The sequence below is a fragment of the Rhinoraja longicauda genome, chromosome 3 (assembly GCF_053455715.1).
Source record: "Rhinoraja longicauda isolate Sanriku21f chromosome 3, sRhiLon1.1, whole genome shotgun sequence".
NCBI classification, from domain to species: domain Eukaryota; kingdom Metazoa; phylum Chordata; class Chondrichthyes; order Rajiformes; family Arhynchobatidae; genus Rhinoraja; species Rhinoraja longicauda.
The window spans coordinates 27,180,100-27,204,556 of record NC_135955.1 but is presented as its reverse complement, the minus strand read 5'-3'; the positions used below and the strand labels follow the sequence as shown (position 1 = coordinate 27,204,556).

The following is a 24,457-nucleotide window of genomic DNA, read 5'->3' as shown; positions in this document are numbered from 1 at the left end:
GATACAGCAGGGAAATGGGCCCTTCAGCCCACCGAGTCTAAGCTGACCATTGATCACCGATTCACACTAGTTCTATATGAATCTATGTTATTCCACTTTCCCATCCACTTCCTGCACACTTGGGGCAATTTATAGAGGCCAATTAACCTATAAACCCACACGTCTTTGGGATGTGGAAGGAAACCGGAGCACCCAGAGGAAAACCACACGCTCACAGGGAAAACATGCGAACTCCACACAGACAGCACTTGAGGTCAAGATCGGACCAGGGTCTCTGACGTGTGAGGCAGCAGCTCTACCAGCTGCACCACTGTGCTGTTAAACATACTCAAGCGGGCATAACCCCCAGGTAGGTGACCACTTGCAGACACGCATACACCTGAAATTATGTGATATTAATAGTACATTTATATGAATTGTACCTAAATATCCAGACCACGTGCAATTTGTTATTAATGTGTAGTCAGGTTCTTGTTACCTTCAAGGATCTAAATATTGAGGGCTAGAGAACCAAGGTGGATTGATGAAGTCAAGATGTAGTTTAACAGAGAGAGCTAGATAGAGCTCTAAAGGATAGCGGAGTCAGGGGGTATGGGGAGAAGGCAGGAACGGGGTACTGAATGGGGTACTGATTGAGAATGATCAGCCATGATCACATTGAATGGTGGTGCTGGCTCGAAGGGCCGAATGGCCTACTCCTGCACCTATTGTCTATTGTCTAACAGGGATAGACCATTCAGTCCAGTGATACTGAATGGCCTCTTCCTGCTCTGATGCTATCATAGAACCTAGAAAAGTGCAGCACAGAAACACCTTGTACTTCAATCCACAATGTTTGCATTCTTTCCAGTTTGACAACATCATTCCTAAAACAGGGTGACCAAAACTGAGCGCAATGTTGAAGTAGTAAATTTAAAGATCTGTACATCCCCAAAGACCTATTGCTATAATGATGACTTTGTCACTCTACTCAGGGGAATAACAAAGCAACTACCACAACCCCAGATCAATAATGCGGCAGTGCCGGGACAATCAGCGACTGAAGAGGAAAGAAGCAGGGGGTCCAAATATATGCCAAAGTACAGGGTCAAACAGGTAAGTGGGAGAAAGTTCAGGGAATATGCAAACTTAGTGGATGTCTCCTGAAATGTCTTCACAAGCTTGCAAGGCAACAGCGACATCTGGCATAAAAAAGGTTACCACATCTGTCACTCAGCACAGAATGATGCCAGCCTCATTTGATTCTTTTATTAAAATGTCACGGATAAGGCCTTTCTCTAGCTGCCTTGGAGAAAATGGTGCTGAGCCTTCTTCCTGAAACATTACAGTCCATTTGGAGTAGGTGCTCCACGGTACTATTAGGATAGGGAGGTACCATTTTAAGACCGAACAATGATTAAGGAACCAGTGAGCCTAACATCTGTAGTAGGTAAGGTACTGGAGATAATTCTGATGGATAAGATATATATGCATTTGGATAGACAGGAGCTGATATGGGGACATAGTTTTGTACATGGGAGATCATGTCTTATGAATCCGGTTGAGTTTTTTGAAGAAGTAACTAAAAAGGTTGATGAGAGCAAAGCCTACATGGATGTCAGAAAGGCATTTCATCATGTTCCACGTGGTAGGCTGGTCTGGAAGGTTAGATGGCATGGGATCCAGGGAGAACGAGCCGACTGTATAGTTATTGGCAAGGAAGCAGAGGGTGGAAGCTGGAGAGATCCAGGATCTGGGGGTGCAGGTACATAGTTCCATTAAACTGACGTCATGGGTAGATAGGTTGGTCAGGAAGGTTTTTGGTGCATTAGGCAGGGTATTGAGTATAGAAGTTTGGATGTTATGCTAAAGCTGTACAACACGTTGGTGAGGCTGAATTTGGAGTATTGTTTTCAGTTTTAGTCACCCTGCTATAGGAATGATGTCGGTAAACTGGAAAGAGCACAATGATTCATGAGAATATTACCTGGATTTAAGGGCCTGAGTTACAGGGAGAGCTTGGGCAGATGAAGACTTTATTCCTAGGAGCACAGGAGTCTGAGGGATGATCTTATAGAGGTATATAAGATCACGAGGAGAATAGATAGGGTGAATCTTTTACCCAGAGTAGAGGAATTAAGAACCAAAGGACCTGGGTTTAAAGTGAGAGGGGCAAAATGTAATGGTACCTGAGGGGCAACTTTTTCACACAGAGGGTGATGGGTATATGGAAACAGCTGCCGGAGAAGGTAGTGAAAGCAGGTACTATAACCACATTTAAAAGACATGTATGGACAAGTATATGAATAGGAAAGGTTCAGCAGGATATGGGCCGAACGCAGGCATGTGGTACAAGCATAGCATAGAAGCATAGATGCATCTTGGTCAGCATGGGCAAGTTGTGCCAAAGGGCATGTTTCCATTCCATATGGCTCTATGACCCTATGACAATCTATTTTCAAGTAAGGATCATGAGTGATCTGGAGGGAAACTGTTGGCCTTCTCCTTTTAAGCTGCAAGGATAGGTTGGTGAGTTGAAGTGGAGAATCTGTAATTGAAGTACACTGCAGTTACAGGTGACAGAAGGAACAAATGTTTAGAGTGGTGGATGACTTCCTTCCCATCTCTTTCTCATTTCTTTTCCACCTTGCGAGCAGTGTCCTCAGCTGAATCTACAATGTTCCTCCATGTCTTATGTGCCACTTAGGGTTCACACTGCACTGCTCCTGGCCGATCCCTCGCTTAATATGTCCTTGCCAAAGCCAAGAGTTATCATGCCAAGATCAACCATGCCTCTTGTCAGTGTTGACCACATCTGCACGCAATAGCTCCCTCTTATTTCCAGGAACAGGTCCAAGCTCAATACTTTCCTACGGGGAAAGCAAACAATCCTCTGTCAACACTGAACTTCTTCTGTTTATTTCCTCTGCATCCCTGCTAAACATAAATGACAGAACAGACCTAGCATTAAGTATCTTAGGGTCTGTTACTTCACTAAATTACAGATCTGTATCTTGGGCTCATTCACTGTGACCGAAGGAAAGCAATGCAGCAAAAACATAAAATCGTCCAAAACAAAGAAATGTGCAGAGGTCCCACAGTGGTGATCATGGGTGGTCATAGTCCTGGTGTGTATTTTCCGGTGCTCTAGGGACCCTCTGTTGAACAGCAGCTTGGCCAGTATCTGAACTACACCAAATTATACTTCATTATTCCATCACACGAGTGGACATGTGGCCAAACATTTACCCACTTCGCTGAGGCTGAGCAGCTTCACAGATTCAGGAGAACATTTCCGTCCCTTGTTTCTGGCCATCTGATGGTCGAGGAGTGGTGCAATAAATTAGCCCCGAGTCCTATGTTGATACACTTCTGGGCCCTAGGTTGGATCATTGGATTTACTGTGGGAGTGCAGGAGAAAGTTAGGGGGAAGAGTCCAAATATGGCTGGGAATGTTCAAAAGAAGCACTAACACCATGTGATATCACACATCACATATTCTGCTGTGATTTCAATTTTTTGATCATATTTCTTTGCCACTTTCAACAATGCCATTCAACCCAATAAGTCTGAGCTGCTCTTACAGTAATCCCAATCTTATTTATTAACCTGTAACCTATTTTCTTGCAAATATGTCCATCAACTTCCCAATATTTGTCCTTTTAGTCATGGCCGAGATAGGCCCTTTGGCCCAATTCATCTATGCTGACCAAGTTGCCTAACCGAGCTAGTCCCCCTTGCCTGTGCCTGGCCCATATCCCTCTAAACCTTTCCTATCCATGTAGGTATGTAAGTGCCTTCTTAATGCCCTAATTATACCTGCCTTTACCACTTCCTCTGACAGTTCCTTCCAAATGTCCACCAGTTGCCCCTTAGATCCCTTTTAAACCTTTCCCCTCGCACCTTAAACCAAGCCTTCTGGTTTTAGACTCCTTTACCCTGGAGAAGAGACTCATATATGCCACCTCATATATGCCCCTCATGATTTTACAAATGTCTACAAGTGCAGCCTCCTACACTCCCGGGGAGAAAAGTTACCCCACCTATCCAGCCTTTCCTTGTAACTCATACCCAAACTTTGAAACATCGTCATAAATCTCCGCTGCACCAGTTTAATGACATCCTTCCTGTAGCAGGGGCAGCCAGAACTGTACACAGTACTCCAAATATGACCATACCAATGTCATGTATACTCTAACATGATGTCCCACCCCTCTACTCAAAACACTGACTGATGAAGGCAAGTGAGTCAAATGCTTTCTTCACCACCCCGTCTACCTTTGTTGCTACATACATGCACCCCAAGATCTTTCTGTTCTATAACACTCTCCAGGGCTCTACCATTTACTGTGTATGTCTTCTCTGGTTTGTTTTACCCTCCAATTGATCACAATTTAACCACATCTGACATTTCTTGATCCATTGACCTAGTTGATAAAGATCGCATTGTAATCTTAGATATTCTTCTTCACTGTCCACTATGTTACCAATTTACTGGAACAGGTTAGTTGGCATTTGGTCACTCTGCTGTTTATGGGAGCTATAAAAGGTATTTTGCCCTCTGCATTAACTGATTAGAAATATACTTCAAAAGTATCTCAAGTGGAGGATCTCTGATATAAAATCTGATATAATTCTGCACGAATGTCCCAGTGCAACAGGGATGCATTGGACCTCTAGTTCTGTCTTGGACCTGCCATCTGGTCGAGGAGCATTTTATCACTTACTGAACTGAGGGGTCAGGTTACACTTCACATCCAAGTGCAAAACACTGCAGATGTGCCAAATCTGAAACAAAACAGAAAATACTGGAAATATTCAGTAAGTCAGGCAGTATCTGTGGAGAGAGGCGTAGCTAATGTAGGTAATACTGATACAAACTGGAAATGCTGGCTATTTGAAATGTTGAATTTAATGTTAGCATTTTAGATCAACAATTCTTCATCAAAACTGAGAATAGATAGAAATCAACCAAAGTTTCAGGTGGAAAGAATGCAATGGGAATGTCTATGATAGGGTAGAGAGCAAAAGGTTCTGGGTGATATAAATAACGGAGGTACTGGCTGAGACAGTGGGAATGAAGACTTGTCCATTGCTGCTTATCAGTCCAGAGGAAGTAGAATGAGGAGGAGACAGATAAAGACAGGAGAGAAAATGGAACTTAAAGAAATTTTGGAACTAAAAGTGTAAGAAGGAACTGCAGATGCTGGTTTACACTGAAGATAGACTCAAATTGTTGGAGTAACTCAACAGGACAGGCAGCATCTCTGGAGAGAAGGAGTGAATGACATTTCTGGTCGAGACCCTTTGTCAGACTGAGAGTCAGTGGAGAGGGAGTCTAGAGATATCCTCTAGATATCTAGAGGGTAAGGTGTGAAAACAACAGATCATAGCAGACGATGATAAGGAAATGTAGAATGGTTTATTGTTAGCTGAGGGGAAGGTGACTAGGAGGCATACAACCAGAAAAATTAATCAGAAGGACTGTGAAACTAGCCAGAGAACTAAGGTGGGGAGGGACAGAGAGAGAGAGGGAAAGCATGGGCTAATTGAAGTTAGAAAAATCAATATTCATACCGCTGGGTTTCAAGCTGCCCAAGCGAAATATGAGGTGCTGTTCCTCCACTGAGTGAGGCCAGGTCAGAAAGGTTAGTATGGGAATGGGATCGCTTAAGCACCCAACATACTGGAAATCAAAAATAAAAAGAGATGGCTAGAAATATTGAGTCTGAAGAATGTGTACAGAGAGAACGAGATTGCAAATTGATAGCTTTCATTAAAACTGACCAGTTCTGAAACATTCTGGAAAGGGTGGTAGTCTGAAATTGCTAAATTCGTTATTGAGAACAAGGAGACCTTGTAGGATGATGAAATACCATTCCTCAAATTTGCACGGGGTTTCACTGAATCAGTCTTGTGGGCAAAAATGGAGGTAATTGTCAATGGGATGCAGAAATAAAGTATGGACTAAACAGAGAGGAAAGGAAATGGGCAAGGTGCCTGTGTATGATCTCATATCTGTGTACACAGACATCTTGCCCATTTCCTTCCCCTATTTTTCTCACCCACACTACTGGTATGGAAAAAAAATCATCTTCAGTCCCAAGACTTTGCTACAAAATTAATAAAGAACTGGCTTTGAGGTTTAACAAGTGAAATATTGCTTCACCTGGAAGGAACATTTGGATCTCTGGATTTCCAACTTTAAGACACAAAGTGCTGGAGTAGCTCAGCAGATCAGGCAGCATTTCTGGCGAACATTGATAGGGGACGTTTCAGGTCGAGATCCTTCTTCAGTCTGAAGAAGAGTCCTGGCCAAAACACTTATCTATGTTCTACAGAGATGCTGTCTGACCTGATGAGTTACTCCAGCACTTTGTGTCCTTTTGTGTAAACCAGCATCTGCTGTTCCGTATTTCTAGATTTCTCAGTTCTAATGAAAGATTATTGACCTGAAGCATGAACCCTGCTTCTCTCTGCACAGATGCCGAGGAGTTTTACCAACATTCATTTTTTAATTTCACACCCTCTGGACTCTCAGCTCTGTACCTCAGCTAGTGCGGCCACATCATTAACAATACAAGTGAAGGGGAATAGTTTCCATTTCCAAACTTCTGATTACCTAATAGTTACTCTTTAAAAATAATTTACATCAGTTATGTATGTTTAAGTGATTTCAATATGTTTGGATTTCGTACTAATAATTTTTTAATTTAATCTTACAAATTGTTTTAACTGTTTCCAAATGCTGCATACGGAGACATCTGGAAACAGCGACAAGCCTTCTGACATTGCCAGCTGTCAGGCATCCATCACTGATTCAGAATTGGCCAGAAATGCAAAAAAAAACCTGCTGTTGCTGAAACAGAGAATGCAGGAAACACTTGGCAGGTCAGGCAGCAACTGCAGAGACAGAAACACGACTAATACCTCTATGTAAAGATTATTGACCTGAAACACAAAAACGTAAAAACTGGGATGGCTGGATTTTTGCTGTTAGGTAAAGGGTGTTAAGAGATATGGAACAAAAATGATAGATGAAATCAAAACACACGCAATGCATGACATTATTGAGTTGTGGAATACTTTCAAGGAGCTGAATAATCTCCTGGTCCGACACCTCTTATCCACCAGGTTCTTTATTACTTTGGCCTTTTCCTACCTTCAATTCCTACCCCCAACTCCCTCCCCTCTACGTTCAGTCTGAAGAAGGGTTCTGAGCCGAAACGTCACCCTTCCTTTTTCTCCAGAGATGTTGCCTGACCCGCTGAGTTACTCCAGTACTTTGTGTCTATCTTCGGTATGAACCAGCAGTTCCATCCTACATATGTTCTTTATTATTTCCCAACTTTGCCAAAACTACTTTCTCCTACTATTTCATTCTCATTTTAATTGTATTATTTGTGATTCTAATGCTAGTAGCTTCTGCAAATTATTGCAGAGCTTTGAATTTAAGATGCAAACCCTGCCCCTGCTGGTAAGTCTAATTCTCCTCAGGTTGCTCAGTATTTAAGATAGACACAAAATGTTGGAGATCTTGTCCCAACGTCACCCATTCCTTCTCTCCAGAGATGCTGCCTGTCCCGCTGAGTTACTCCAGCACTTTGTGTCTGTCTTTGGTGTAAACCAGCATCTGCAGTTCCTTCCTACACGGCTCAGTATTTTAAAGACTCCTACTGTCTTAACATTCCTACAATATTTTAAGATAAACATGTTTACCCAACATCTTACATAGTTGGAGAAATTTTTCTCAACTTTTACATTATTTAGCAAATAACAAGCTATGTTTTATTCATCAGCTTGATTGATTGCACATATTTCTCCATTTGCGACTGTTTTCAACCAACTCCTCATTTAAGTGCATACTTTAAGTAGTCAGTGTCAATTATTGCCCATTGATTTGAAAGGCAGTTACTAATATCATTCCAGCCTGACAGATGATAGAGGAAGCAATCATTAAACAGGTCAGTAAAGAATCATTCTTAGTAGACAATGACAGCTTTCAACTCATGTGCAAAGTATAACAAATTTGTACTGCATGGGAAGAGGTCATGTATCAACTCTTTGAAAACATTGTCCAATTCCTCCATCCTCCTCCACAGCCCTTCAAATTCCTCTTCCTCAAGTATTTATCCACTTCCCTTGGAATGTTCCAATTGAATCAGCTCCCAGCATTTTTTTTCAACCGTCCGCTTGCTTTCCTCAATCACAACTTGATGTACATGTTTTGTCGATTTGTTTAGTGTTTTCATTGCAATTATTTTTAAACCTGTGGTTGTCAGAATTGCTACCAATGGAAACTGTTTTACGCTATTTGCTCTACAAGACTAACAGGTCTATGAAGAACTCTGGCAAATCTACCGCCACCCTTCTCCGCTTTTAAAACAAATGCTTCCATAGCTGTACTAACCACATGATCTGACAGTGTTTGGACCCAACCCACTATTGAGGCTTGGACTCCACTGAATTCAGCAGTGGCTGAATATATGGGGACGAGTACAAATGACAACCACTACTTTTGCAAGTAGCACAGGTGGCGAAAGGGAATCTCCCCACCTTTCCTCTCTGCCCTTCCCTATTACACACGCACCTTTCAGGTAATGGGCGCATCCTGGCCATTTACAACTGTCCAATGCCATCACATGCAAACAACAAGAAGAAGAAAAGAGCTTCCTCAGGATGAGTCACACTCAACCATGTTGGACGCACTGTCCCTCCACCCATCCCCACCATCCTCAGCTCATCCAACACGTGGGGCACTCCAAACATCTCCCCCCTTCCCCCAGATCCAGGGAGCCAGGACCAAGTGTCACCTCCAGGACAGTGGGATAGCAGGGTGCAAACCATTTCCCTGTTCTTACCATGAAATAATTCATATTTCAACATTGCAGCAGTTGAACAGCAAACTCGTTGAAGAGCTTAGGAAACTGAGAGGTCTTTCAATGAAGAAGAGTCGGGAGATGCAAGATTAAGACCCTGCAGTGCTACCGCCACAATGATCATGAGTTTGCCTGGGCAGTCTCCTGTCCTGTATGCAGTTGGGTATCAGAGATCCTTCAAAGGACTTGCATTAAATTAAGACTCAAATTGAAATAGCACCTGAATCGGCTTGTTTTGATAAGGTCACATGATAGGAGTAGAATTAGGCCATTCGGCCCATTCAATCATGGCTGATCTGTCTCTCCCTCCTAACCTGCCTTCTCCCTATAACCTCTGACACCTGTACTAATCAAAAATCTATCTATCTCTGCCTTAAAAATATCCACTGACGGCCTCTACAGCCTTCTGTGGCAAAGAATTCCACAGATTCACCACCCTCTGACTAAAGAAATTTCTCATCTCCTTCCTAAATGAACGCCCTTTAATTCTAAGGCTATGACCCCTAGCCCTAGACTCTCCCACTGGTGGAAACATCCTCTCCACATCCACTCTATCCAAGCCTTTCTCTATTCTGTATGTTTCAATGCGGTCCCCCTCATTCTTCTAAACTCCAGTGAGTACAGGCCCAGTGCCGACAAACGCTCATCATAGGATAACAGCTTTCCAGACAGCGAAGCATTATTCGAAATGCAGCAGCTGTTGTAGGTTACAGTAATACAAAATGCAATTAGAAAATGACCAGGTAATCCATTTTTAGTATGAATGAAGGAAAGATAAACATTGGCCCAGAGACCTGGGATTATTCCTCAGCTCTGCTTTGCATTTGAGAATTTAATTTTCACCAAAGGGAGTGTTGGTTAATTCAAGGTCTTGAATAAAAAGATGGCTCCTTTGACACAACAGCAGTATTGATGACATTGTACCTTTTCCATCAACAGCAGTATTGATGACATTGTACAGTTCCATTTCAGTGCTATCCCACACTCTGTTCATAGTGTTCCACAACATCTACTGATTCTATGGTTCTTCCCAAAAACATTATGAAATGATATTTACAGTTCTTAATTATTGTAGCATGGAAAAATATTGCAGGTGATAATGTCAACTACACTGGGTATTGGATGATGTGATGCCCATTCCTGGTCATCAACAATGGACTACGGGATATTCAATGCTATAAATTAATCGATACATATGGGATCGCTGATTCAGCCTCCTGCAAGATACTCTCTCAGGCAGTGTTGTAAACAGTGTTCTTTGACTGTCCCTCTTAAACATGTGACTAAGACTACCAGGGAAGATAAGGTAGAAGGCTCATCGAATTGCAATCACTTGGAAGTTCCCCTCTAAGGCACAGACCATCCTGAATTGGAAATGTAATTTTGTTCTTTTATCTATCAGCCACCATAATCAAGGACCACTTACAGTCATTGTCTCTTCTCTCTCCGCTGAGCAGAAGATACAAAAGCTAGATAGCATGTACACCAGGTTCAAGAACAGCATCGCCCCCTCTGTTATCACATTCATGTGCTAAGGTTATATTCCTGATCTTTCCATCTACCACGCTACAGCACACCACCTTTTTTATCTGCATTTCTTTATCTCTGTAACATTACATTCCACATTCTGTTTATTTTCTCTTTTACATCATCTGCTGTATTCATGTATGGTATGATCCACCAGGATAGCAAAACAAAGTTTTTCAGTATCTTGGTACACGTGACAATAATAAATCAACACAAATACTAATCTTTACTGAGTATTTACTGGAACTCATGATTCAACAACTCCATGGCAGTATCTGGCATGGGAAGTTAAACAGTGTCAATGCCATTGAAACCCATGTCTTGTAAATGAATTAGCGTCATTATGTGTGAAGCAAGAAAACAGAGGTAAATCCAATTACTTTTAAGCTTCTAATCAAATGCACTATTCTCTTCTGTGGCCAATCAAATTAATGAAGTCAGAGCAGTACTCAATTAATGATGAAATTAAAGTCAGAATTTATAATGTATTCTACTCTCCTCTATTTCAGTTGATGACTTCCTGTGCTACTCTCCAATATCTCTGCACTTTTCCAAAGCTGGCAACATGACTATTTCCAATTTCCATTCTTTTACCGTTAGCAGCCAGACCTTCAACTGTTGGGAGCTCCTAGGCTATGGAATTTCCTCTCAACACCCCTTTTCCTCACTCATGTTCTCCCTCTTTAAAGTATTGATTGATTAATTGATTGACTGAAAGATACAACATAGAAAGAAGCCCTATGGTCCACCAAGTCCATGTTGACCATTCATCACCATTCACACTGGTTCTATGTTTTCTCACTTTTGCATTCACTCTCCACACATGAGGGGTAATTTATAAAGAATAACTAACTTGCTATCCTCCTTTACATTATTGCAAACCCATACGTCTTTGGGATATGGGAGGAAACTGGAGCCAAAGTCAACCCATGCAGTCACAGGAGAAAGCGTAAACCACCAGAGGTCTTGATTGAACCCGGGTCCGTGGCACTGTGAGGCAATGCTGTGAGAAGCACCACTGTGCCATCCAAAGAGGCAGTGTTCACTGATAATCACCTCTTTGATCAAGCTTCAAACATCATTCAGTGCAGCAGTCTCAGATGAAGTTACTGATAAGCACCTTGGTTAAGCGGCATTCACTGAGTGCTGCTGCCAGACTTACAATCATAGTCTAGAATTCTAGTTATGAAATAATCATCATGCTCCTTGGAATGCGTACTGCCTCATTTCACAATATTCCAGGAATCCAAGACAAAACACATCGTCCTGCCGTCAGTATGGATTGGAAACATCTGGCGGAAGTTGCACTCGAACCTATTGCTTGTACCGCCAAAGGCAAAGCCAGACAATTTCAGTGAAATACAGTGAAGTTGAGGCACATGAACTGAGAGTGGCTGGGGGAATAGGAAAATAAAGCTACAGCTGAGCTTGCTTTATAAACAATAATCCCAGCTCAAGCACAAATGCAATGGTTGCACTGTTCTGTAGCTGATATTGTCGTGCACAGATTGTTTCAACCCTGCATGATGCATGTTGGATTTACTGTCTATTGCTATCTTGAGGAATTATATATGTATTGACCTGGGTGGTGAACAATAATTGCAAGAAAGTTCATAACAGGACACTTGCAAGTTTACATCACCCAATGCTTTGGCTCTGGAAGGCTATACTTCCTTTGAATCAGAGGAACAAAAGTAAGCTTTAATTTGTTAGTCCAGACATGATGCAAGATATGGCTCAAACCTGTTTCTCTTCAAGCAAATAATAATGATACTAACAATGCCTTCAAGCCCTTACTTAATGCTTAGGAGATTCCTGTGCTTAGTCTGGTGCCCAGGAACTCGGAGGGGTTCAAATAACCTACTGTATTAATAAAAATAGGAATAGCCTTTGTGGCATTTCAGCTTGCTCACAATTCAATGAGGTCATGCATGATTGTAAAGCTTGCCACTTTCTCCTCACAATCTCCATATCCCTTGATTATAATCTAAACATTTATCTGTCTTAATCTTGACAATCTTAATTTTGATCTCCAAATTTGAGGAAGGATATTCTTGCTATTGAGGGCGTGCAGTGTAGGTTTACTAGGTTAATTCCCGGAATGGCGGGACTGTCATACGTTGAAAGACTGGAGCGACTAGGCTTGCATACACTGGAATTTAGAAGGCAATGAGGATAGTTAGCTATCAATGCTCGTACAGGTTTTCCACCGCTGACCAAAGATACTTTCCTCCTTGCAGTTTAGTCCAGAAGGCATATGTTGGAACATTTAATTTAATATGAAATTGTACATAGAAACAAAATGGTGAGGAGGGAAGAAAAGGTGTCAAGAAAAATAAGTATAAAATAAATGTTTTTCAAACTCTGACATAATTAATATTAAAATAAATTAGATTTATTGCATGCAAAAGTACATTTTCAGGAACAAAGAATTTGTTTGGCAATAATAATTGCTGATGATTGAATTGAAATTGTAGGGATAAGCATGGATGAAATTCTGTCCCTCAGAATTAATGACAAAAAGATAAATTGTGATAATATCTCAGAATTTAAAAAAAAATGTTCTTACAAAATACCCCAATTTTTATGCATTCTGAATGCGTGAAGATTAGTTACTAATGGAAGCAATTGTGTTTGCATTAGTTTTGCCAGGTCCTTAAGAGTACAATAAACAGAATTATAATTGTTTATTCTCATTTACTACTACAATTAGAGTGTAATGGCAGTTTCTATAGAGTTTGATATTAGTGCTATTCTGAAGTCAGTCTCCTGAGAGTTAGGATAGGGTAATGCTTTGACAAAACAAAAGCAATTAAGCATTGGTAGTTTGTTTAAATAAATCACAAAAAAAAGTATCTGCCATTTGGCTGTGTTATGCTGTGTGTTGGGATGTGGATTTAAGTCCATAAAATGACCTAACTGGTCACCCCTCTTTCATTCCTTGGACCATATCATCTGGGTTAATTTGCACTCTGAGGGTGAATCATCTTCTTGAACTGTTGCAGTCCTCAGGTGAAGGCATTCCCACTGTCTTATTGGGAAGGGACTTCCTAGACAGAGCCAGCAATGATGAAACACCAGTTATAAGATATTTAAATCAGGTTATGCAGCATGGAGTGGAACATGCAGATAAAGATGAACCCGTGAACCCGTTGCCCTTGTTCCTCCTGGTGGTGGAAGTCATGCATTTGGGAGCTGCTGTTGGAGTGATGCAGGTGAGAAATTAAAATGTAGCCCTTGTACAAGAGTGGTGGAGGAAGTGAATGTTTTGGGTCATTGATGGGGGCCGACCAAATGGACTGCTAGGGCCTGGATGGTTCTTGTAAGTTGTTGTTGCTGCACACGTCCATTGTTCTCCTTTGAATTATATTGAATAGTGCCTTGAACATGGTGGAAAGAGTTTGATATCAGGAGGTGAGTCACTCATCTTAGGATATTTAACTTCTGATTTGTTTCTTAGACACTATTAAAATTCCATTGGAGTTTCTGGTCAATGACGACCCCCAGGATGTTTATGGTGGAAGAGTCGGCAGGCAATGTTATTAAATGTTAATGGAAGATGGTTAAGCTTTCTCTCGTAGGAGATGGTCATTGCTAATCATTTTATGATGTGGAAGTTCCTTGCCATTTATCAGCCCATGCCTGAACTATGTCTGGATCTTATTTCATGAAGGCATGAACTGCTTCATTTGCTGAGGATTTGCAAATGGAACTGAACATTCAACAATTGCCAATTAACCTCCTCACTTCTCACAGAATGATGGAATGAAGGCCATTAATGAAGCAGCTGAATATAGTTGCACTTACGTCTTACCATCCTAAGTCCAACCATCTTCAAAATGCCCTGAGGAACTCCTACAGTGCTCTCTTTGGGCTGGAATGACTGACCTCCATAACCATGTTCCTTTGTACAAGGTATGGCTCCAACCATTGAGTGATTACAATTACCAAGTCTCTCTCCAACATCACAACAGCACTTCAGTCTTATTTAAATGGCTGCAAGTATTTTGAACTACCAAGGGGGTGAACTATCCTATAGAAATCCAAAGCTTTCTTTCTCTTTTCCTTCCTTATTTGGTTGTATGTTTGTTTGTCTGCATGCCTGCCTATCTATTACTGAACTGATGGATTGATTGATTGATCAATTGATTAATTGCTTTCTTGGATCATCTTTTTCTGTGCAGAATATTTTCCCACTTAAGGTGATTTGTTCAGAGTATTTTCAGAATAAACATAGGTACATTGTTTGGAAAGTCCTGACACTGCATCCTTCGACCTCTCTGACTGAGCTTCAATAGCCTTTGCTCAATGACAGCAGCGAGGAACAAAAACCAATAAGAGGTCTTGGCTTGTAATAGATAAACATATGGCTCTTCTATCTAGCCCTATGTATGAAAGTTGTTATTTCTAGGTAGAATACTATTGAAATGATTTTGAGTGAACTCTTGCTCTCCAGAACTTTGTCCAGGCACTTTTGTTGGCAGTCATAGTTTTGTAGATATCCACATTAGATATACAGGGAATAAAGAGATTCCCATTTGAGAGCATAACCCAGGAAATTAGGGTATCATGTACTGATATGTAGATTGACCCCTCTTAACTGTTTTAGTTTATTTCACCAGATGAGGGAGAAGCCAGCCTTGGGCATTGGCTCCCTGTCGTTTGGCAACAGGAGAGCAATTTTGAGCAAATTCAATCTTTTACCGCCTGTTCCCAATAATTTCTCATATAACTCAGTACCAAATTTTGTGGGGTACCACATTAAAGACACAGCATCATTGTGAGTTCTTGTTCATCTAATATTTCAGGATTTACTGGCATCATCAGAAGTCGTTGTTGTGTTTTTTCTCCAAAAGGGTGGCACAATGGCTCTGCGGTAGTGTTGCTGCCCTACAGTGTCAGAAACCCGGGTTCGACCCTGACTAAGTGTGATGGCCGTACGGAGTTTGTATGTTCTCCCTGTGGGTTTTCTCCGTGTGCGCTGGTTTACTCCCGCACTCCAAATATGTACAGGTTTGTCGGCTAATTGGCTTCGATAAAATGGTAAATCGTTCCTAGCGTGCGTAGGATAGTGTTAGTGTGCAGGGATTGCTGGTCGTTGCGGACTCGGTGGCCTGAAGGGCCTGTTTTCGAATGGTGTCTCTAAACTAAATTAAACTAAACTAAAATTAACAGAAATGTTTTGTAGACACTTGAAAGCTGAACTTAACTAACAACTTAAGATAGATTCAAAATGCTGGAGTAACTCAACGGGTCAGGCAGCATCTCTGGAGAAAATGGATAGGAGAAAATTAGCTAATGATTTATTAAGATTGAAGGCAAATCTTTCAAATTGGGAATGGCATCAGGACAAGACAGCTGGAAATGATAAAGTATAGGAATGTAAGAATGTTAGAAAGAGGAGCGGGAGTGTACCAAACAGCAGCTCCACACTCCCCATCCCTTTAGTTAAGACCAGGGCTAATCCTGCACCTCATCCCACTCTCCAGCTCACTCTCTCTCTGATTCAAGTTCAGAAATATCATCATGAAAATGCTCAGCCACGGGACAATTGGGGTATAAAATTCCAAAGTTTTATATCCCTGTGGATACATCAGTTTTTCCCCATTTCAGTTCGAAATGGACAAATCTTTCTCCTGAGACTATGACTGAGTGGAAAATGCCTCAGTAATCCATGCTTAAATGTTTATGGCCTGCAGGTACTCTGCCTGTAAATCAATCAACCAGAAGTCTCTTTATAGAGTGTTGCAGTACAACTAAATCATTCTGATCCAGCATCCAAATAATAAATTGTAACAGCAAAATTCCAAACCATTGATTTAATAAAACACAGACATGCAATAGATTTGTAAAGGCAATGTGCAATAGGAATGGACATCTGATAATTGGTGATCTGCACAGAACTCACCTCCTTAAAAGCCACAAAGGGGCAGGCAGCCCATTAAATGTTAAAACATTCACTTCTTCACACTGTGCAATCAAACGTTTGATATTTGCTGCTGGCTGGTATTCAAATCTTCTCGCCATAGTTGTTTGAGCTGTTGTCAGTTCAAGATGTTAGTGTGCTCTGTACATATGTGAGATGTGAAACTTAATACAGTAAAGTGCAGTGCATCCCAACTTTACAACAGTTAGGGTGACTGAAATGCACCTTTATGGAATTCACAACTCACTACCAAAACATTTGAGAAACAAAATAAAAATTTGCTCATGGAATTTATGTGAAAATACCAAATTTCATAGGAAATGTGGAAGAATTATTTTTTGTTAAGAGTCCGCATTATTGGAAATTGCGATATGGGCAGTTATTTACAGTCATAGAATGATACCATGTGGAAACAGGCCCTTCAGCTCAACCAGCCCACACCCACCAACATGTCCCAGTTACACATGTCCCACCTACCCGCGTTTGGCCCCTATCCCTCCAAACTTGTCCTATCAACGTACCTGTCAAAACTGTTTCTTAAACGTTGGGATAGTCCCTGCCTCAACTACCTCCTCTGGCAGCTTGTTCCATACACCCATCACCCTTTGTGTGAAAAAGTTACTCCTCAGATTCCTATTAAATATTTTCCCCTTCACCTTAAACCTATGTCCTCCAGTCCTTGATTATCTGAATGGTGTCAAGTTAGGAGGAGGGGGAGTTCAACGAGATCTGGGTGTCCTAGTGCATCAGTCAATGAAAGGAAGCATGCAGGTACAGCAGGCAGTGAAGAAAGCCAATGGAATGTTGGCCTTCGTAACAAGAGGAGTTGAGTATAGGAGCAAAGAGGTCCTTCTACAGTTGTACCGGGCCCTGGTGAGACCGCACTTGGAGTACTGTGTGCAGTTTTGGTCTCCAAATTTGAGGAAGGATATTCTTGCTATGGAGGGAGTGCAGCGTAGGTTCACTAGGTTAATTCCCGGAATGTCGGGATTGTCGTATGTTGAAAGGCTGGAGCGATTGGGCTTGTATACACTGGAATTTAGAAGGATGAGGGGGGATCTTATTGAAACATATAAGATAATTAGGGGATTGGACACATTAGAGGCAGATAACATGTTCCCAATGTTGGGGGAGTCCAGAACAAGGGGCCACAGTTTAAGAATAAGGGGTAGGCCATTTAGAACGGAGATGAGGAAGAACTTTTTCAGTCAGAGAGTGGTGAAGGTGTGGAATTCTCTGCCTCAGAAGGCAGTGGAGGCCAATTCGTTGGATGCTTTCAAGAGAGAGCTGGATAGAGCTCTTAAGGATAGCGGAGTGAGGGGGTATGGGGAGAAGGCAGGAACGGGGTACTGATTGAGAGTGATCAGCCATGATCGCATTGAATGGCGGTGCTGGCTCGAAGGGCTGAATGGCCTACTCCTGCACCTATTGTCTATTGTCTATTACCCGATCTATTCCTCTCATGATTTTATACACATCTCATCTGTAACTCAGAGTGAACTCTACAGGGCTGATCATCTTGACTCATCCACTTCCCTGACAACACAGTAACTGCAGTTAATAAAGAAACAAGGAACTGGTTAATGCTGGTTATTATTTAGAAAGATGGTGGCAGAGAGGGGATGTGAGTGTGAGGGGTAGTGTGGGTCAGGGGAGCATCGGTTGCAGTGGGGGAAGGAACAAAGAAGGGTCTCGACCCATAAGGTCACTTGTCCATGTTCTCCTGACTAGGTGAGTTACTGCAGCACTTTGTGTCCCACTGCAGTTAATGCTTTCTCAGGTGGATCAGAGGTGGATGGGGTTGGATCTGCAGATCAGAGGCAGCGGAGGAGGAACAGTGGGATTGGGCGAGGAGAATGGGGCAGCGGGTTGTAAGGACGTGGTGATGATGGATGATGGATGATGATGGATGAGGTGGAATGAAGTGCCAGGAAGGACTGAATTGTGTTATATCGCATAGAGAGAAAATATTTCACATTCAACGCCCATTTCTTTGCCACAGGACAATAAGACCAAAATAATTCAAATCTCTCATTGCATGCCAAACTTTTTCCATGAATATCCTCTGTCATTTTTTTAAGCCATCTATCTGCAATGACTCTTTTTTTCTCTCCAGTAGAATCTACCCTACTGGACATACACCACAAACCTGATTTTTACACCTTTTCACTTTCCTTAATCTGTATTCTCACTCTTTAATTGCCCTATTCTTATATTGCCCTCACAGCCCCCAGTAACCGAGCATCCAGAGACGGCCACAAAATGACTGGGTGACACCACGGCGTAATTGGTATGGCTTCTGCCTCACAGTGCCAGAGATCCAGATTCGATCTTGACCTCGGGAGCTGTCTGTGCGGAGTTTGCTGCCTGTGACCATGTGGGTTTTCTCCGGGTGCTCCGGTTTCCTCCCACATCCCAAAGACATGCGTGATCGTAGGTTAATTGACGTCTGTAAAATTGCCCCTCGTGTGTAGGGAGTGGATGAGAAAGTGGGATAACATAGAGCTAGTGTGCATGGGTGATCAATGGTTGGTGTGGACTTAGTGGGTCAAAGGTCCTGTTTCAATGCTGCATCTCCAAACTAAAACTAAACTACATAACTTATCCCCAGAACAACCATGACCTTACCTTCATTGACATTTCTTTTGCCCCAGCCATCCCTCCCCACCTTCTCTGCATCTTAAATCTACTTGTTTTCTCTCTTTCCCAGTTCTGATGAAAAGTAATTGACCTGAACTATTAACTCTGTTTCTCTTTCCACAGATGCTTCCTCATCCATTGAGTGTTTCCAGGATTTATAATTTTTTTAAATCTGTGATTGTTTGAATCATGGATCATTTTTATCATTGTTATCATTGATTCAGAATTTCCATGAATTGCTTTTGCAGGTTGAGATCTCCTCATTATTTGGACAGATGTTTAGTTTTCCTGAACATCTGTCCTCAAGCAATTGCTGATTCAGCAGAAGGATTCACAAGTATTCTTTCCCAAAGGATTCATTCAGTTTTAAGGAAGAGCCTTTTGTTTTGAAAGAAAACAAAGTTGTAAAAGGTCATGATGCCGCCAAATAATAATTACATCCACAAATCAACGAAAGGCCCTAAAATTGAGTAGAATTCAAAGGAAGCTCTGAGTTCTACTCGCTGCCCTTTTACGCCATTAACAAATGAGTACCCAAACTATGCTAAATTAATCATTGGTAATATTTGGACCATCTTCCGCTCTGAAAAGTCCAAGCGCAGGCCGTTGTAATTGGTATTGCCTTTTTGAATGGCTTAGCCCTTGCTCTTTTCTGTATTCTTTAAATGATGACAACAATTTTGAAATGAAAATTCAATTTATTTGGACGTATTTGTACATGAGTCTTTTCAGTACTTACCACGTTCATATTACTTTGACCTGTGTTGCAGCATTCACTAACCCTGTTAGATTCTTGATTTGACAACCAATATTGAATGAGCAGACTTTTTCTCCAAATGAATAATGGAAGATAAAACCTGTTGTCATCCATTCCCATCACCAAGCCTGTTTCCTTGCACTGACTCCAAACTTCTCTCTGGCAACTGTTTGAAACTGTTTTAACCGTAACGGCCCTGTCCCAGTTCGGCGAATTTTTAGGCGACTACAGGCGACGAGGCTGTCGTCGCACGGTCGCCGGGGTGTCGCGGGCATGGTCGTGAGTAGTCCCCAAAGAGTTGTAGCGTTTTTCTGGTCATCGCTGGATTTTGTGACGGCATTAAATTTTTCAGCGGCTGTTGGTTTGACGCCAATGAGCGTAGCTTGACGTCTCCTGATGTGGGCGCTGTCGTAGTGTCGCCTGGTGATTAAGGTTGTCGCCGGTGCTGACTTCGGCGAATTCCAAGTGTGGACTTGATCTGATCATCCATCAGTGTAACGTGTCCATAAATGATGTTAGGTTTTGTATGTTTTTGCACTTGTATTCTGTTTAAAGTTTGAATGTTAAAGTTTGAAGTTTGAAGTTTATTGAAATTTATTGAAGTTTATTACAATATTATTGTATGCACTGTTGTATGTTCTTAGCAACCTTCAAAAAAAATTTGTTTGTATATCAATAAAGGAAATTCTTGACATTTTGACGGAAAATTGATGTATGAAGTTATTGTATTTCAGAGTAGTTTCTCATGGCATCACTTTCAAATAGTCATGATGCAGAATGATTGGAAACCCTACTGTTGACCCCCTTTTATAGGGAAAGTGGGTGAAACGTGAATTGTTTTCAGTTGTCTTCAGTCTTCAGGGTCATAGCTTGTTGTAGCTTGTCGCGGGTGGACGTAGATTGACTTCGGTTGTCGTCTCTGTGGTGGTAGGTTGTCGTAGGTGCGTTCGTAGGTGGACGTTCTACTTGCGACGATTGGGTCGCCGGTTTTCGGTAGCTTACCGTAGATTGACGTTGACTAGGTAGTAGGTTTTTGTAGCTTGTCGTAGACATTGTCGTAGGAGGGGTCCAGTCACTGTTTTTTCGGCGACCTGCTACGACTACGACAGTCGCCTTAAAAAACGCCTAACTTGGACAGGGCCTTTAGGTTCATAATTTTAGGTGTTAAAATTGACCCACATAAGCTTGTGATTTCATATCCATGCCATCACCTTCGTAATATTGATTTATCTCATCTGCTGCTGAAGCCCTCGTTCTTGCCTTACACCTGCCTATTCCAACACATTACTGACTGACCATTATTCCACCTGCAAACATTGGGACAAGGAAATCTGCAGCCTCTGTCTTGATGTACATTGAGTCCTGCTCACCCATCACTTCTCTGCTTATTGCTCTTCACTGGCATCTGGTTAAGCAACACCATGACTTTAAAATTCTCATCTTTTTTTCCCCATCTCATCCATTCTTAACTCTAGAATCCAGCCCTATACCTCCAGCCCTCCAACCCTCTGAGTTCCTCACACCTCTACATTTCTGGGCTCCACTGCATTTATACCATCAGCTATCAAGGATTTAAACCATTAATGTTCTCCTTAATTCTTTCCACTTTTTTCCCCTTTTTTAGAACCTCGCTCTTTGCCCAAGATTTCCATCGCAAGACCCTATATCTCCTTATGTGTTTAACCATCAGTCTCTGACTGATAACTCTCCTGTGAAGTGCCTTGGGGCATTTTCCTACTTCAAAGCCGCTACTGTATATAAATGGAAGATATTGTTGGTATTATATGCAGGATGCAAATAAACCTACCCTTAAATCTCCATGACTCAGCTGTAAACATGGTAAATATTCAACTAAACCTATTGTGTAGGTCCAGCAGGTTCATTCAGCTTATTGCACACTATATGTTAACCAGACTTCAATGTTAAACACGTTTGGTCCCCGGGTATTTTTGAAATACAAACCAATATATTTCCCAGAGAAAAGACTGACAGAACATGAAGCACTTTATCTGTCCAGTGCTTATGTCAAATGATTGTGGATAATGTTTGATCAGGATGGGAAGACCATCAGATTGCGCTGTGTCAACTCTGGCGCACAAAGTAGATCACATAACAGTGCCCTCTGAACACCACAAACAAGAGTTGCAAGGCCGATGCCAACTTTTTTAAACCAGACTGTCCAGATGTAGGAGGCATTGCCAAGGACAGTTAGGAGTGAGATGTTGAAAAATTCTATGTAGCGAGCTATGAATTTTTGCAATTTTCTATTTCAGTGGATGTTGAGTTGACGAGAATATCCAATCCTGATGTTTCCGTTCTCTTCCATGGGATAAGAACACCACTATTTCACACCCATTTCTATTACCCTTCAGAAGGTGTGGTAAATGCCTCCTTGACTTACAGCAGCCCTGCTGATTATTGGGCACCAGCCAAAGGATGCATGGACTGGGAGAGGAGGAAGCATTGTGGTGAAAGATTAGCCATGCCTTTAATTCTAATGTTCTTGATCTCTGTTTTTTAATACAACAGCACCTTTAGAACAGCATCTTTTTAAAATTAATTTTGTTTGACTACAAGGCAAATGTTGATAATTGCAATTCTATTCTCTTTGAAACTGGATCCTTAACTTCCTCATCACCAGAAAACTATTGAAACGAATTGGCAACAACACTTTCTCCTTGAGAACTATCATCACAGAGCCACCTCAAGGCTGTGTGCTCAGCCCCTTCTCTATTCACTGTGTACCCATAACTGTGTAGTCAGTCACAGTTCCAACCCCATCTTTAAATTCACAGAATACACCACTGTTGCTGGATGAATTACAGATAATGATGAGTCAGAGTATAGGAAGGAGATGGATCGTCTGATTGAATGGTGCCAGAATAACAACCTTGCTCTCAACGTCAGTAAAACCAAGGAATTGATTGTTGACTTTAGAAGAGGAAGGCCAAGGATCCGCAAACCTGTCTTCATCGACAGGTCGATGGTGGAGAGAGTCAACTTGAAGTTCCTGGGAGAGCATACCTCTGAAGACTGGTCTGGACCCAGCACATTGATGCAATCATAAGGAAAGCCCATCAATGCCTCTAGTTCCTTCGAAGATTGACGAAATTCGGTAGGTCGACAAATACTCTCTTGAACTTCTACAGGTGTACATTAGAGTGCATGTTGATTTATTCACAAAGTGCTGGAGTAACTCAGCAGGTCAGGCAGCATCTCGGGAGAGAAGGAATGGGTGACGTTTCGGGTCGAGACCCTTCTTCAGACTGAGTGCATGTTGACTGGTAGCATCACGGCCTGGTTCAGCAACTCAAATGCCCAGGAACAAAGAAGATTACAAAAAGCGGTGAACACTACCCGATCAATCATGGATACTGATTTACCCACTATCGAAGGGATCTACAGGGGGTGCTGCCTCAAAAAGATAGCCGGCATCATCAGAGACCACACCACCCTGGTCACGCTCTCAATTGACCCCTCACACAAGAAGGTATAGGAATCTGAAAACTGTAACATCCAGGTTCAGGAATAGCTTCTTCCCTAAAACCATCAAGCTATTGAACACTACGAACTCCAACTAAACTCTGAATTATGAACTGTCTTGGTTGCACTAGGAACTTCGGACTTTATTTTGTTTTGTACTAGATTGGGTTTTTTATTTATTAAACCAGTTTTTGTGTTTATTATTTTATCAGTGGTGTACTGTGTTTACAAGCCTGTTGTGCTGCAGCAAGTAAGAATTTAATTGTTCTGTTTCTGAACAAATGAAAAATAAACACTCTTGGCTTCATTGGCAGATTTCCTCTCTGTCAAGGCCTGTGCAATTCTAAGTAATCCTCAAACAAATTATCCCAAAAATGACCCTAATATTTAGGAGATTGAATGATTAATTCTAATAGTATATCAAAAAAAGTTACATTTTCTGACATAAAGATTCATCCAGTGCTTCCCAAAACATTTGGAAAGAGGACTGGAAGCCATGAAGCTGCAGATATTCCTACCTGTGCACTCATGCTGGAGGCCTTTCCCGTAGTAGCCTTTCTCGCAGATGCATTCATACTGGCCCGTGTTTGTGCCGCACTTACAGCTTGCCATCACGTCACAGCAGTCCTGGTCCAGCTCACAGAGGAATGAACAGCGAGATTGGGATTCCTGGATGTAGTTCCCAGAGGGGAGATCTGCAGAGAGCAACACGCATTATTTCAACAACTAAAAGCAGCTGAACATTTTGTTAGTTTTTTTTCCATTCCAAGGGAGAATTTCTTGAATGGATCTCTTAAATGCAAGGGATGAATTTATTGATCTTCCAATATATCTCGTTGCAGTCCTTGCAACTTTTAGTTTAGTTTAGTTTAGTTTAGTTTAGAGATGCAGCATGGAGACAGGCCCTTTGGCCCACCGAGTACATGTTGACCCGTTCATACTAGTTGTATGTTATACAGCTTTGGCCCACCGATTCCACGCTGACCAGCGATCCCTGCACACTATCCTACACACAGTAGGGACAATTTACAATTTTATCAAGTCAGAAATGGCATCACACTCCATGTAGATTTAGATTTAGATTTAGAGATACAGCGTGGAAACAGGCCCTTCAGCCCATCGGGTCCATTTGCCCAGCCAATTAACCTACAAACCTGTACGTCTTTGGAGTGTGGGAGGAAACAAAAGATCTCGGAGAAAACCCACGCAGGTCACGGGGAGAACGTACAAACTCCGTACAGTACAGCACCCGTAGCCAGGATCAAA

General features: G+C 41.8%; 1 protein-coding gene across 1 annotated transcript in view; it reads right to left on the bottom strand.

The window, feature by feature from the left end:
• svep1 (sushi, von Willebrand factor type A, EGF and pentraxin domain containing 1) overlaps positions 1-24,457 on the bottom strand; it is a 136,879-nt gene that overhangs the window by 95,362 nt on the left and 17,060 nt on the right. Inside the window, exon 3 of the mRNA XM_078395097.1 lies at positions 23,710-23,886. Coding sequence (XP_078251223.1) covers positions 23,710-23,886 — 177 coding nt within the window. The remainder of the gene's footprint in view (positions 1-23,709; positions 23,887-24,457) is intronic.